Source organism: Dryas octopetala, chromosome 4, assembly GCF_963921425.1.
Source record: "Dryas octopetala chromosome 4, drDryOcto1.1, whole genome shotgun sequence".
Lineage (NCBI taxonomy): Eukaryota > Viridiplantae > Streptophyta > Magnoliopsida > Rosales > Rosaceae > Dryas > Dryas octopetala.
The window spans coordinates 23,818,671-23,832,895 of NC_141369.1; the positions used below are offsets into that span (position 1 = coordinate 23,818,671).

Here is a 14,225-nt window from a genome sequence, read left to right on the forward strand (position 1 = left end):
CTGAAGCATCTGCTGGCACAGGAAGATAAGGCAGAACAGGTAGGAATCCAGACACTGCACCTTCCCTGTCAAAAAGGTTTGCTCTCAGTCGAGTGACTACTTGTACAAGGGCATCCTTGGCAATATCAAGGTCTCCAGAAATCTGTCAAATTAAAATAGAGAATTGTCAATATTTATATGATATCAGCTTAATAGAGAAAAATCTAAATGAAAAAAGAAGATATAGTAATCGGAAAATTCTGAGCACCATGAGAGTCTTTACCTGCACCATCTCATCATCTTCAGATGCAACTTTGGGAAGACTTTCCTTTGAAAGTATGCGAATATTAGCTTTGGTAAGTCTCCTCATCTCAGTTACAATAGCTCCACCTTTACCAATAAGGCAGCCAATTCGTGATGTTGGCACAAGTAGGCGGGTGGTGAATGAGATAATTCCTGAATCTCTTTCAACTTTCTCGCTGCATCTGGGCTGCAGACGCACTGCTGCTTCTACAGTAGCTGAGTATGTATCTTCAAAGAACTGAAATAGTAGGTGTTAAAATATTTATAACAATCATGTAAAATCTTCCACTAATACAACTAAATACGTAAACAGATGGATTAGTATTTCACCTCCTTTGCTGAAACAGTTATTATACAATCATCTCCTTCAGATGTTGAACTATCAACCTTAATGATAGCCCCAGAATCCTGTCTAATTTGATTGATTATGACACCGCCCTTCCCAATCACACCTCCAATATTTCCAGTTGGACAAACCAAGCGAATAGAAAACTCTTTGGAAGAACCTTCATCTCTTGGAGCCGAGTACAAGGAGCGTGACCAGTCTCCCACATCACCTTTATACCCTCCATAAGGACCCATCAATGGAGCTATCCCCACTATTGGGCCACCACCGCTCGGACCCATTAGCGAACCACCAGATGCGTACATAGGCATCGTAGAAGTAAGCAAATGCTGGGAACGTGATGGATTATCATGAAGGCGAGATGCAATTTGGAAAAGAGCCTTCTTAACAACTGGAGCTTCCCCAGATATCTGAAGCCGACAACCAATAACAAACAAATAAACTCACAAGTATAAGTAAGGAAAGGAATATCCAAGTTACCACACATAAAATAACTTGTACAAAACGACTCCAAAGATAAATACTCAACAATATTAGCATGTTCCAGCATCATCACAAACTCGTAAAGCCATATACATAGCAAGCATAACAGGGAAAGCTTAAAAATTGATTCAATCTACCTGCACAAGCTCATCAGAGTTCAAAGCACAAGCAGGCAAATGGTCATCCTTAAGAATGCGAATCTGGGCACCAGTTTCACTCCGAATGTTCTGAACAATCTGTCCTCCTTTCCCAATAACGCAACCAATCTGATCGGACGGCACAAGCAGCCGAGCCATTACATGGTGACCTCCGTCACTATTTGTCCTCATCAGCATGCATGTCCTCAGCAATAACCCTCTCATGCACTCTGAACAGAGCGTCCTGAGCAGGAGCAACATAATTACCGCTATCTTCGAACCCATTCGTCTCGTCGCTGGCGCTGTAGACGGTGACGACCCGCTCATCGCAACCGGGCACCGTCTCACCGATTCGAATCTTGGACTTGGTGTCGACCCTCAGCTGCTTCACAATCTCTCCTCCCCTCCCCATAATGCTCCCAATCTTCTTCACCGGACACAAGTACCGGTACACGGTGTCCTCTGCATCAATGATGAATTGCTCTCTGTCATCACCGGGATTTCTCCGTTTATTTCCTCCTCCTCCCCGTTGTCGGCATACTCCGACTGAGAATGAGAACGCTTACCGTAACTATTCCTCTGACCTGCCATCTTTGTCTGGTTCCCAAATCATTCAAACAACAACAACAAAATCAGTCCAAAGTTAATTTCATACAAAACCCTAATTGGGGAAACTAGGGCTATTTTGCCCAAAAGGAAGGAAATTTAGGTGTAGATGAATATGAAGAAGAACATGGAGTACCTTTTGAATGTAGAGAGAGAGATGACGAGGGGCCTGCGACTTTCTGTGGAACTTCGTTGGGAATGGGAAGATTATGGTGTATCTGTGATTTAGATTTAGATTTCTAGGGTTTGACCGCCCTTTCTTTTATATTTATAATTATTATTTATTTTTTATGCTCCTCAAACTTTCACTCACTCCTGAGTCATGGCTCTAGACTCGCAGTCGTTGGTTATGGGCAAATTACGACTGCTGCCCCCCCCCCCCACGACTTCTTTTGCCTGCCACATGGATATTTTTATTTTGGTAAATCAATAACATATGGCATATTTTATATTTTATATTTTATATTTTCATCTATAATATTATTAAGAAAATAGGAAATATGTCCTTATGATTTATAATAATTATAACAATGATTTTTTTTTTTTTTTAAGGGAGGACTAGAGGAGGCATACAAATTTGGGATCTTTATGATATTTTGAAGACAAATATCACTTGTTTTCTTTTTGTAATTAACATGTGTATTTTTAGTATTGACTATTTGTACATTCGGTATTCATCATTTGTACTTTTGACATTCACTATGCATATATTTGATATAAGGGCTGCTATATGCACCCAATTTTCCTTTCTATTCTTTTAATTTCTCAATACACACCTAAAAATATTCAAATACCATTATTTACACACACATACAAAATTAAAACTGAGTCGACCCACCCCCATCCCATATGTTGACATCGACTTCAACCATTGTTGTCTACCTCCTTTTCTCTCTCTCATCTTTCTTTCTCTCTCCTCTTTCCATTTCTCTTTCTTTCCCTCTATCTCTTCTCTCCCTTTATCTCTCTGTCACTTTCTCTCTAATTAGATGCAGGGGCAGGCGACCTCGCCGACCTCCAGATCAGTGGTCGTTGAGTGACAGAAAGATAAACCATAAAGAGAAATGAAGAGAGGAGAGAGGAAAAAGGGAAAGATAGAGAAAGGGAAGTCAGCGGGTTGAATCGACAACGACATATGAGGCATCGGTAATTAGTGGGGTATGGACTTGAAGTGATTGAAGGTGGTGATGAGTGATTTTGTTATTCTAGAATTTAGTAAGGCCTTCCACAGTGGTGAGTTTGAGCTTGAGAGTGAGAGTGTGAGGAAGCTCTAATTTTGCTTACAGTGGGCCGGAGTAATGAGAGTGAGGGTGAGTGAAGGTAAGAGTTGAGGGTGAGGAGAGGATCCGGCTAAGAGTGAGAGTGTGTGAGTTTTTTATTTAAGTGGGCCCCACCGAATTTGAAAAGACAAAAAAGGGCTTCAACACAAATTAAAAAGCTTCAGAGGAGTCCGGAATTTTCGAAGAAGGCAGGGGCAATTTGGTACTTGCGGAGGGAGGGAATAAAGTGGCAGACAAGCCACTGTTCACCGCAGCAGCTGTCTGCCACTCGCCGGACGGGCGCCTGCTGCTCACGATCGGCCAGGATCGTCTGCCCGTTGCTGATCAACGGTCCACAATTAAAGCCGGTTTCAATTTTTTTTTAAAAAAAAAATGTACTGCAGCCACACGTGGCAGCGTTTGGAGGCTCCGATTAATGTAGCCGTTGGAGATCAACGGCTACAATTAATTGACCGTTATAATGCAATTAAAAATACAAAAAAATTACAAAAAAAATTCAAAAAAATATTTAAAAATTCTGAAAAATTTATAACGGCTATTTCATCATTTTTCCTATAAATTGAGCATTCACACTTCATTTTTTCACACATTTATCTATCCAATTCATTCATTTTATCAATCTATTCAAATCATCTCACTTTTCCTAGAAAATTCTTTTTTTCCAATCATGGAAAATGCAAAGAGAAAAAATTGGTCCAATGAAGAAGAGGTAGCGCTTGTTGAAGATTGGATGGAAAATTCGGAAGATTGTGAAATCGGATCCAATCAAAGAAACATGGAATTTTGAAATAAAGTGTACGATCAATTTATTCGGAAATCTCCTCTCGCCGTGAGGAATAGGCGACAAATTGGGGCGGTCATGGCTCACTTTAAGAAAATAGGGCAAGCCACCTCGAAATATCATAAATGTATCTTGGCGGCCGAACGATCACGCACTAGCGAGCAAAATCAAATTGATACGGTGAGTTTTGCTAATTAAACTCAAATATTTTTGTTAATTAAATTCACATATTTATGTTTGATTAATATGTGTGTACTCTATTTTAAATTGTGTATACTTTATTTTTGCTAGTTAAACTCAAATATTTTTGTTAATTAAATTCACATATTTATGTTTGATCAATATGTGTGTATTATATTTCAGATTGTGTATACTTTATTTTTGCTAGTTAAACTCAAATATTTGAGTACCATTTATAATTCATTAATTTGTTTTCATATTATTAGGTAACCTTTGCCAACGCACGATACCAAGCAACAAACTCGAAAAATCGTCCTTTTGCTTGGCACCATTGTTTTGCTAAGATGCAACACTTTGTGAAGTGGCAACATGCACAAACCGACACCCCCACTGATGCCGATACCAAAGCTGAACCGGTTCAATTGAGCGTGGATGAGGATGCCCCGGCCTTTCAACCACTTAGCGGTAGTCGCCCGAGGCCACCTGGTAGAAACAACTCCAAGAGGGCCAAACAAGTTGATACTAATGATGATGACCTTGCCGATAGTATCAGGTTTCTTTGCCAAGGGCAGAAGGACATAGCTGCTTCACGCGACCGATTGATCAAACAGCACACCGATTTCAAACAAAAGCAGCAAGATTATGAGGTCATGGGCAAGGACCTCACCAACATGCACGGAGAACAACGAGCGTTTTGGGAGGCACAACAGCGTGAAATTTTGGCGAGGTGGAATGCAAGTGCTGCTAACGAGGCCAATCAGGGCACGTCAAGCTCGGGAGGGTACTTCCCCAACACTGACTTTTCACAATATGACTGACGTGTCATTGTTTTTCCAACTATTTCTGTCGTGTACTTTATGTATGCATTTTATTATGAATTAAAATAAAATACCCTATTATTAAATATGTCTCGGATTTCTTTACTTTTCCAAGATGATAAGATAGCCTGTTATGACTGATGATAAGATTTTGATTCGTTTAACTTTCCAAGATGATAAGATTCTAATTCGTTTAACTTTCCAAGATGATAAGATAGCCTATTATGACTGATGATAAGATTCTGATTCGTTTAACTTTCCAAGATGATAAGATTCTGATTCGTTTAATTTTCCAAGATGATAAGATTTTGATTCGTTTACATTATCACACCTAGTCTATAAATTTCACCATGTCATGCCTTCACCAATTCACCCTGCTTAGTAATTGCAGAAAATTCGTTTACACTCTGCTTCAGGATGTCTACCCCCCACGATTATGATTCAGATGAAGAGATGTTTCAAGCACAACTAGACATGTACGATGACCAGCTCGCAAATATCACGGCATGTGCCATGGCTGCTTACCGACGACATACACAACGAAGTGAAAGAAGGCCAATACATGGAGGCACATCCCAACCACGACGATATATCCCTCGAGACCGACAACTAGGCCATGGTCTTATTATGAGCAACTATTTCGACCCTGGAGCAAGATATACTGAAGATATGTTCCGACGACGCTATCGGATGAAGAAATCACTATTCTTAAAGATGATGCAAGATGTGTGCAACAAAGATGTCTACTTCCAACAAAGACAAGACGCTACTGGAAGATGGGGGTGCACGCCAGAGCAAAAGCTGACTTCGGTCATGAGAATGCTCTCCGCTGGGTACTCGGCTGATGCCCCAGACGAAGGCTTCCAAATTGCCCAAACCACAGTGCTGGAGTCATTCAAGAAGTTCATAAGAGTTATTCCGGAGGTGTACGGAGAGGAATACCTCCGCACACCAACAGTGGCTGATCTCCAACGGCTATTGCGTAAGGCTAAAAAAAGAGGATTCCCAGATATGCTAGGGAGTCTAGATTGCATGCATTGGGAATGGAAAAATTGCCCAGTAGGACAACAAGGGGCATATCAAGGCCATTATCACACCCCAACTGTGATATTAGAGGCCGTTGCCGGGTACCACACGTGGATTTGGCATGCCAATTTTTGTTTTCCAGGGAGCAACAATGACATCAATGTATTGGATGGCTCACACCTTTTTGATGATGAGGAGCAAATGCGAAACCATCAGATCAAGTATAAGGTTAATGGCAATGACTACACAATGGGGTATTATCTAGTGGATCGGATCTATCCCAAATGGACCACGCTTATACAAACAATAACGAATCCGGTAGGAGAGGCAAGTCAGCTATTTGCAAGATATCAAGAGTCCTACCGGAAAGATGTCGAGAGGGCGTTCGGGATTCTGAGGGCTAGATGAGAGATTCTAAAAAGCCCGCCAGAGGATGGAAAGCCAATGATCTGGGCTATATTATGAAGACATGCATAATTTTGCACAACATGATCATTGAGGACGAGCGTCTAGAGAACGAAGACGATGAATCGGACGATGACATTGACCACGTTCAGGAAAGAATCTCCCGGGCTGTGGCACGGTATGACACTGAACCATATGATGGAGGCCAAAGTTATCAGCCAATTCTTTTAGAGCAACGGCTTTCTCGGGTTAGGTTGATACGGTCAACAACACTCCACCAGCAACTGAAGAATGATTTGGTCCAGCACCTTTGGACGCGAGAAGGAAGTCGTGGCCAAGCACGACGCCGACGTCGGCGATGAACGCCGAAATGTTGAAGATGTCTCCAATACCATTGTGTGTTGTTTGTGTTTGTGTTTGTGGCTGTCGTTTTGTGTTTGTTTGTGTTTGTTTGTGATTGTTTTATGTTTTATTTGTTTATGTTTATTTATTTGTCTTTAATTTTCTTGTTTTATGTTGGTGAAATGAAATAAAGGTATTGGTGGAGACAAAATATAGAATTTATATTTTAGGTAATAAAATTATAAATTCAAATATAGTCAATATTGACCTTATATTAAAGATCTCTTTAAAATAAAACTAATGGTATAATTTTTATAAATATTTAAATTATAAATTATAACTTAACTATAACTTAATTTAACTTGGGCTTAATTTAATTATATACAATTACATTACTCTCAGCTCTTACTCTCAGCACCACTGTAGCTTCAGCATATATCACTCTCACTCTCAGGACAAAAAATCACTTTTCAGGCCAAAAAATCACTTTTCAGGCTATGTCTTACTCTCACTCTCACTCTCACCACTGTGGATGGCCTAAGGATATTATGGTCATTTGAGTTAGGAATTAAAATTGTAATTTACTAAATGAGAGAGAGAGATGTGTAATGAGAGGAAAAATGATGCGCATGTGGCAGCCCTCTTGATATTTATCATTTGTACCTTTGGTGTTCACCATTTGTACCTTTTCACGCACTAATTCATTTATTTTTTATTATAAATATAATTTTTTTATTAAAGCATTTTGTTATTGGTTTTTATTTTCTAGAGATGTTATTCTTTTATTATTTTACTTTAAATTTTTCAATAAATTAATAGTTTATGAATTTTTCTCGTTTAAGTGTAATTGTTTATACTTGACCTTTTGATTTATTTGGTAAAACAAATTAATTAATTATGAGCAATTCATGAAATTTTTTGGAATAATGCTATATTTACCACATTCTTATACCACATTTTTATACCATCTGACGTGTCATTACTTTATTGGACAAAGTTTTTCTTTTTCTTTTTTAATATCCAATGTATGAATGCCATGTAAGTTGCCACATAAGTTGGTATGAAATTATGGTATAAAAATGTGGTATATGTAGCACTACTGAATTTTTTGTTGAACCCAGCAGAGGTATTTGTGGTTAAAGATTTGTGATTGTTTTTTGTTATAAAATAAAAATTTGTGATAGTATCCCTAACAATTCAAACTCCCTTTTATAGAGAAGAAAAAGAAAAGAAAAAAAAAAAAAAAAAAACTCACTCTTTTAAAGTTTTAATTCTGAAACGGTGTCCATGAGGAGGACGTGACGCGGATCGCGCCGAAGAAGTTTGCAGACAGATTTACCCTCCTCTTATAAATAAATCCTCACCTGACGTCCCACCCAATCAAATCGATCTAAGACCCCTTCAATTTTATATCCCCAAGCCCACATTTTGACGTAAAATCTCAAACACGTTCTGGGCGACCAAACACCCAAACTTTCTCTCGAACCCAAACCCTAACCCCCAATTTTGGCCACCCAATCTCGGCTCCATGTCGACTTCGGGGACGCCGCAGTTCCGTTACACGCAGACCCCGTCGAAGGTGCTCCACCTACGGAACCTCCCATGGGAGTGCGCTGAAGAGGAACTCATCGAGCTCTGCAAGCCCTTCGGCAAGATCGTCAACACCAAGTGCAATGTCGGCGCCAATCGCAACCAGGCTTTCGTCGAATTCGTATGTCCCGCTTACTTTTCTCTCCATTCTTATTTCAGTACTTATGTTTCTGCTCTTATTAATTCATTAATTTTTTCTTTTCCAGAATTTGCTATAACCAGCTTAGGGTATTTATACCGATTAGATATTTGGAAATAAATAATTGGGCCCTAGTATGTTTGGAGATTTGTTGAATTGGTGTGTTGGTTTCAGCTATGAAAGCGTTCATGGGGCTATTATTATTTATATGAATATATGCAATGCCTTGTTTGAGTTTTAGTACAATTTGCAGTCCGATTTGTATATGCTGCCTTGCCTCTGTTTCTATATAAAATTCAGAATCCCAGAAACACCTTTGTATACTTCGCAGGAAGTCCACAATAAATTACAAATCTCCCTCCCTGGTTTTCGAGTTGGCCTTTTGCCTTGGTATATGCAATTTAGCTGGTTTTGTGGGGTAAATTTTTTTTAATATATAGTCTTCTTCAGTTAGCTGCTTAATTTGTATGGATATGCATTTTTATTTTAAGCATTTTATTTCATATCTGGCTCGGGTGCTTGCTATATGTTGATGAAAGGAAATAATTACTTTTGCAGGCAGACCTAAACCAGGCCATAAATATGGTTTCGTATTATGCTTCATCCTCAGAGCCTGCTCAGGTCCGTGGTAAAACAGTTTACATACAGTATTCAAATAGACATGAAATTGTCAACAACAAAAGTCCTGGAGATGTTCCTGGAAACGTGTTGTTGGTAACCATTGAGGGCGTTGAAGCTGGTGATGTGAGCATTGATGTTATTCACTTGGTAAGTGCTTTTTGGCCCAGAGTTATTATATTTTGGCTATGTCTTGTAAGGTATTGCAAGATCTTGTATCAACCTAGCTGATCCAAATCTAGAGAAGCATGAAATGCTGAAGTGTTTTCTAAATCGTGGGGGATTCTGAATAATCTTTCAAATTATAACTTTTGTAAAGCAGATTTTCGTTTGTCTTTTTTATTGAAATCAGTTGAATCACAGATGGTGATGTCTCTTAATTTAAATTCTTTTGTTGGAGGCAGTTTGGAATTATTATCATGTACGTCATACTCCTTTCTAAGGTCACGCATATGTGCACAGGTGTCATTCTGCACTTATAACTCATCTGTTTGGAATTTTTTTGTTGTCCCATGGTATTTTCATCTGGGAGGGTTTCTACTGTTGAATTGTTTCCTTTAGTATCAATATGATGTGTTTATGATGAACTGAAATATTTTTCAGGTATTTTCTGCCTTTGGCTTTGTGCACAAGATTGCTACCTTTGAAAAGGCAGCTGGCTTCCAGGTCTGTATTGGATCTTTTTAGTACTACATATGTCTTGCGCTCTTGATATATCATTCTTATCTTTTTGTTTTTATTTTGCAGGCATTGATTCAGTTCAGTGATGCTGAGACTGCATCTTCTGCAAGGAATGCCTTGGACGGAAGAAGTATACCCAGGCATGCACTGTCCATATGTTCCCCCTCCCTGCCATCTTTTCCTCATTTTTTTCAGTATATTTGGAGTTTCTAATCTTGAGATATGATGCTTTACATTCAGGTATTTACTTCCAGATCACGTTGGTTCATGCCACTTGCGTATTTCATACTCTGCACACACTGATCTGAACATCAAGTTCCAGTCTCACAGAAGCAGGTAATATGAGACCCAAGAGGTCAATATTCTCTTTTCGTTTTTCTTTTTGGCTCCATTCTTTTGTGTCTGATTGTGTTTATTGCTAAACTCTTTTGCTACTGTTATTGCATGTTATATCAAATGCTAATTGGTGTGTGTGCTTTTTGTCATCTAGGGGTTAGTGAAGCCTGGTAGCCAGAACACAGATGTGTTGTCATGGCCATTTAGTAATTTCTTGATCTTATGCATTAGCTTAATGCATTTGTTAATTTCATTGTAGTTATGAGTTGATTATTTATTGATTATTTATTATTGTGGTAATGCTCTAAATGTAGTAATTGCCTCTTCTGCTATCATGTTGTACAATCAATCGTAGATACTTTACACAATAACTTACTATATATATTTTTTTCTTTGGCAACACATCTTTCTTTTCATGTTGGGATGTCTTCTTGTTCGGCATATTGACAGAGTTATATATTCACACAGTTTCTTTATACTAAATGATTGTTGCTGGCAAATGATACTGCTAAATATCAGCCTGGACTTGTATAACTGTAAATGCGTAGTGAAAAGTTGTTTTCTTTCTTCCAAGGATAATTAATTTTATTACTATGAAAGACTTGTTGCTTTTTGTTAAAACTTATGTTGATTATATAAAAAAATATGTTTCTTTCTTGCTTTGAGAGGCTGATGTACAATCAAAAGAAAAATGTACAAAATAAATTGGCATGTTTTATTCTTATCCATTTCGTGTAACATCAACAAGTATATGTCACTCTGTTCATTGAAAATTCACAATAACATATGTCATGATGCATTATCTAAATTATGTTTCATTGAATTTTCAGACTTGGCTGGAGTTTATTCTTTTGTTATTGTATTGCTTTTATAATTAAATTTATGGCATGCTTATAATTTTTTTTTTGTTTTTTAAATTCAGATCAGCCTTTTTTTTTGGCCTTCAATATTGGCTTTATGGATGTGTTTCTACTCTGTGGCAGTTTGTTAGACTCTCACATCAGTTTGTGCATGAAACTTTTGCATAATGTGTATAAGTTTTGTTTGCATTGATCATGCAGGGACTATACAAATCCTTACCTTCCTGTAAATCCTACTGCAATAGAGGGAATTGTGCAGGTATCTTCTTGTTTTTAGAACATCTACTGTAATTTGTAGTATTGAGTATTACTGCCTTAGCCAAAATGTCCTCTAATTAGCTGCCATCTCCAGCCTGCTGTAGGTCCCGATGGAAAGAAGAAAGAGCTGGAGAGTAATGTGCTTCTTGCTTCAATTGAAAATATGCAGTATGCTGTCACTGTGGATGTTCTTCACACGGTTAGTGTTTATACCTTGCATCCATTTTAAGTGCTGAATCTACTAAGTGATGTTATACAAATCATGATGCTGTTTTATATGTTATAGGTATTTTCTGCGTTTGGCACTGTCCAGAAAATTGCTATATTTGAGAAGAATGGTCAAACACAGGCATTGGTTCAATACCCTGGTATTTCTCCTTTCTATATGACCTTTTAATTTGTCATTGATGTGCTCAGCTGTCATTGATTTGTGAGTTGTTATTTTCAGATATCGCTACTGCAGCAGTTGCCAGAGAAGCATTGGAGGGACACTGCATATATGATGGTGGCTATTGTAAGCTTCATCTATCATACTCTCGTCATACTGATCTCAATGTAAAGGTATAAATATGTGCTTTTGAGTTAACTGTTCATGAGAATAAAAATAAGAGGAAAAAAAATGTAAAGACATCCTTAGAAGAAATGTGGATCTGTTCTTGGTCGAAAAACGATTTGGTCCTTAAAATGTATGCTTCTTGACACTTAATTTTCCATTTGATTATATCAATACATGTCTAAGAATTCTTCTGCTGAGAATTTGATTGCTTCAATTTATTCTAATCTGCAGGCTTACAGTGACAAAAGTAGAGATTATACAATCCCAGATGCTAGTTTGCTTGCAGTGCAACAAGTTTCTGGTTACCCTCCTGCTCCAGCAGCTTGGCAGAATCCTCAGTCTGCTCCGATGTACCATGGGAACGATTTCAGTGGTGCAGCTGCTGTGCAGGGTCAAGGTCCTCCAGGACAAGGGCCATCATGGGATCCAACCATGCAGGCAGGCAGATCAACGTTTGTTTCAGTTCCTAGCACCTTTCCTGGTCAAACATTTTCTGCATCCTCAGGTCCTGTATATGCCTCTGCACCAATGCCGGCGGGTTCGTCACCTCATGGCCAAACAGGCCCTATTAGTTCTAGAGGAATGTCCCAGCCAGGCATTCCACCCCATGTGCGGCCTGGTGGTGCTTCACCTCCAGGAGTTCGACCCCCTGGTGCTTCACCTTCTTATTATGGTGGCCAATAGGATGTATTTTCTTTTCCTTAAACGAATGCTGGTTAATACCAGTCTTATCTTTTGTTTTATTGGTGGGAATGTGTCTGGAATTCAAAAGAATTTACACCTCAAATTCAATTTGCAGTGTCTGAATCTCAGTACTGCCCTGCTTTGACTGGAAACTTTTCTTGTGATTTAAGTCTTGAATATGACATTTATTGTTTTTCAATACTCAAATAGATCCTGTCATACACACCAATCTGTGGGGTTTACAAATTACACAGCAATGGATCCCAAATACGCACTAATAGTATCTCCATCTAAGCTCCCCCATTTGAGAACTTTCCTACCTTCCATCCTCATGAAGGCTTTGTCCCTTATATGGAGAACTTGTGCAATTAATCAAGGACCCTAATGAATAGTTAGTTGCTAGGGGCTTCTGTCCACTAGTTCAGTACAGCAAAAGCCTGAAATGAAAGGTCACTTCCTGGTTGGCCCACTTCATTTAAAACAAGAGGGTTGTGCAGGGTTCAACACTTCAACTGTCAAAGTAGAGGCATGAGCCTACCATGTGAGACACTGTACTGAAATGTACTACCTCCCATATGTCATATGTGTACACCCAACACTTCAACTGTACTGGAATTTTGACATCCCAATGTGAACCTGTCTCAAGCAAGCCAAGTTGAACATTGAAATCCAAATAGATACAAGACTCCTTGTCCAAATTCTGATAGTGCAAAATAGCATATGGTACGTACTGGAATGTAGATCAAAGTTATTGTTCAACATTTTCACAAGATTTTAAAGCACATTCCGAATTATAAAAAATTCAGAATTAGGACCCAGTTGATAATAAATTAATAAAACAAGACACTTAAAAGTTGAGCACTCGTAGCTTTCCCATACGTGATGATCATGTGAGGCAATGAACCTCGAGATATGCCAGCACTAATCACATTAATAGAACCTATTTGGCATTGATTGGGTCTGACTGCCTGATTGATATTAACATTAATATTTAATTAGAGTATATGGCTCTCAATGAAAAGCTCTGATGCACAAGTTCAAAAATGTCAGTAAACAAGAGGGATTTTACGGATTCTGCGCTCTTTCTCTCACAACAATTTCACAAACAAATTATAAGCCACATGCATGAGGACATACTTGCTATGCTATACGAGTATACGACCTTCGTACAATTGCCTTCTGTGTTTCTGTGTTGCTTTATCATGTAGAACATTAATTATCACTCCACTCAGCACATATTTCGCGTTATATACCATTGTTAACCGCATGTTAGTTATGATTAATAATAACATAGCACCTGACATGTATTGAGTAAAATGATAATGTTACCCTATAAATAAAGATGATGAGCAAAATTATTTTCTTAAGATTGGGAGGTTAGGGCGCAAATTTTTATTGACTGCTAACCAATTACTGTACATGGATGTGTTCTTTTATTACATATATATATATATATATATATATTTGAGGAAAAGTAGAAAAACATGTGCCTTGTCTATGTCGGTGGTAGAAATTATTGCAAATTGTCAATGGCTTGATGCCCAATATTGATGACGAATATATACTAATATAGTAATATATATAACTAGTTTAGATAGAGTTAGAGTCTTAGAGATCCACTTAATTTAGTATCTTTCTCATTTGAAGGCCACTTCTAGTATATAGATCAGGTCTAAATTATACTCATCTATGGTAAACAATTTTAAGAATAAAATCATGCATCGATCAAAATCCCACAGCCTTCAATTCTAAGTACCATATAATTCATGGCCAAGAAAAAGTACCATATAATTAATTTCTTATTTTCTTAAACCTAT

General features: G+C 38.1%; 2 protein-coding genes across 2 annotated transcripts; one reads left to right on the plus strand and one right to left on the minus strand.

The window, feature by feature from the left end:
• Nucleotides 1–4: 4 nt before the first annotated feature.
• LOC147288548 (RNA-binding KH domain-containing protein RCF3-like) lies at nucleotides 5–1,554 on the minus strand (the record flags this gene model as incomplete). Its single annotated transcript, XM_086241023.1, has 4 exons — nucleotides 1,249–1,554; nucleotides 613–1,038; nucleotides 263–520; nucleotides 5–142 (listed from the first exon to the last, which is right to left on the minus strand). Coding segments are annotated over exons 1-4 (1,107 nt in total), but the record flags the coding sequence as incomplete, so codon positions are not given.
• A 6,507-nt stretch (nucleotides 1,555–8,061) lies between these two features.
• PTB1 (polypyrimidine tract-binding protein 1) lies at nucleotides 8,062–12,572 on the plus strand. Its single transcript, XM_086239329.1, has 10 exons — nucleotides 8,062–8,397; nucleotides 8,974–9,183; nucleotides 9,637–9,699; nucleotides 9,781–9,854; nucleotides 9,955–10,050; nucleotides 11,112–11,169; nucleotides 11,263–11,367; nucleotides 11,455–11,536; nucleotides 11,617–11,729; nucleotides 11,956–12,572. Exons 1-10 carry the CDS (start codon nucleotides 8,215–8,217, stop codon nucleotides 12,406–12,408), a joined length of 1,437 nt encoding a protein of 478 aa, XP_086095455.1. The 5' UTR covers nucleotides 8,062–8,214; the 3' UTR covers nucleotides 12,409–12,572.
• The last annotated feature ends 1,653 nt before the right edge of the window (nucleotides 12,573–14,225 follow it).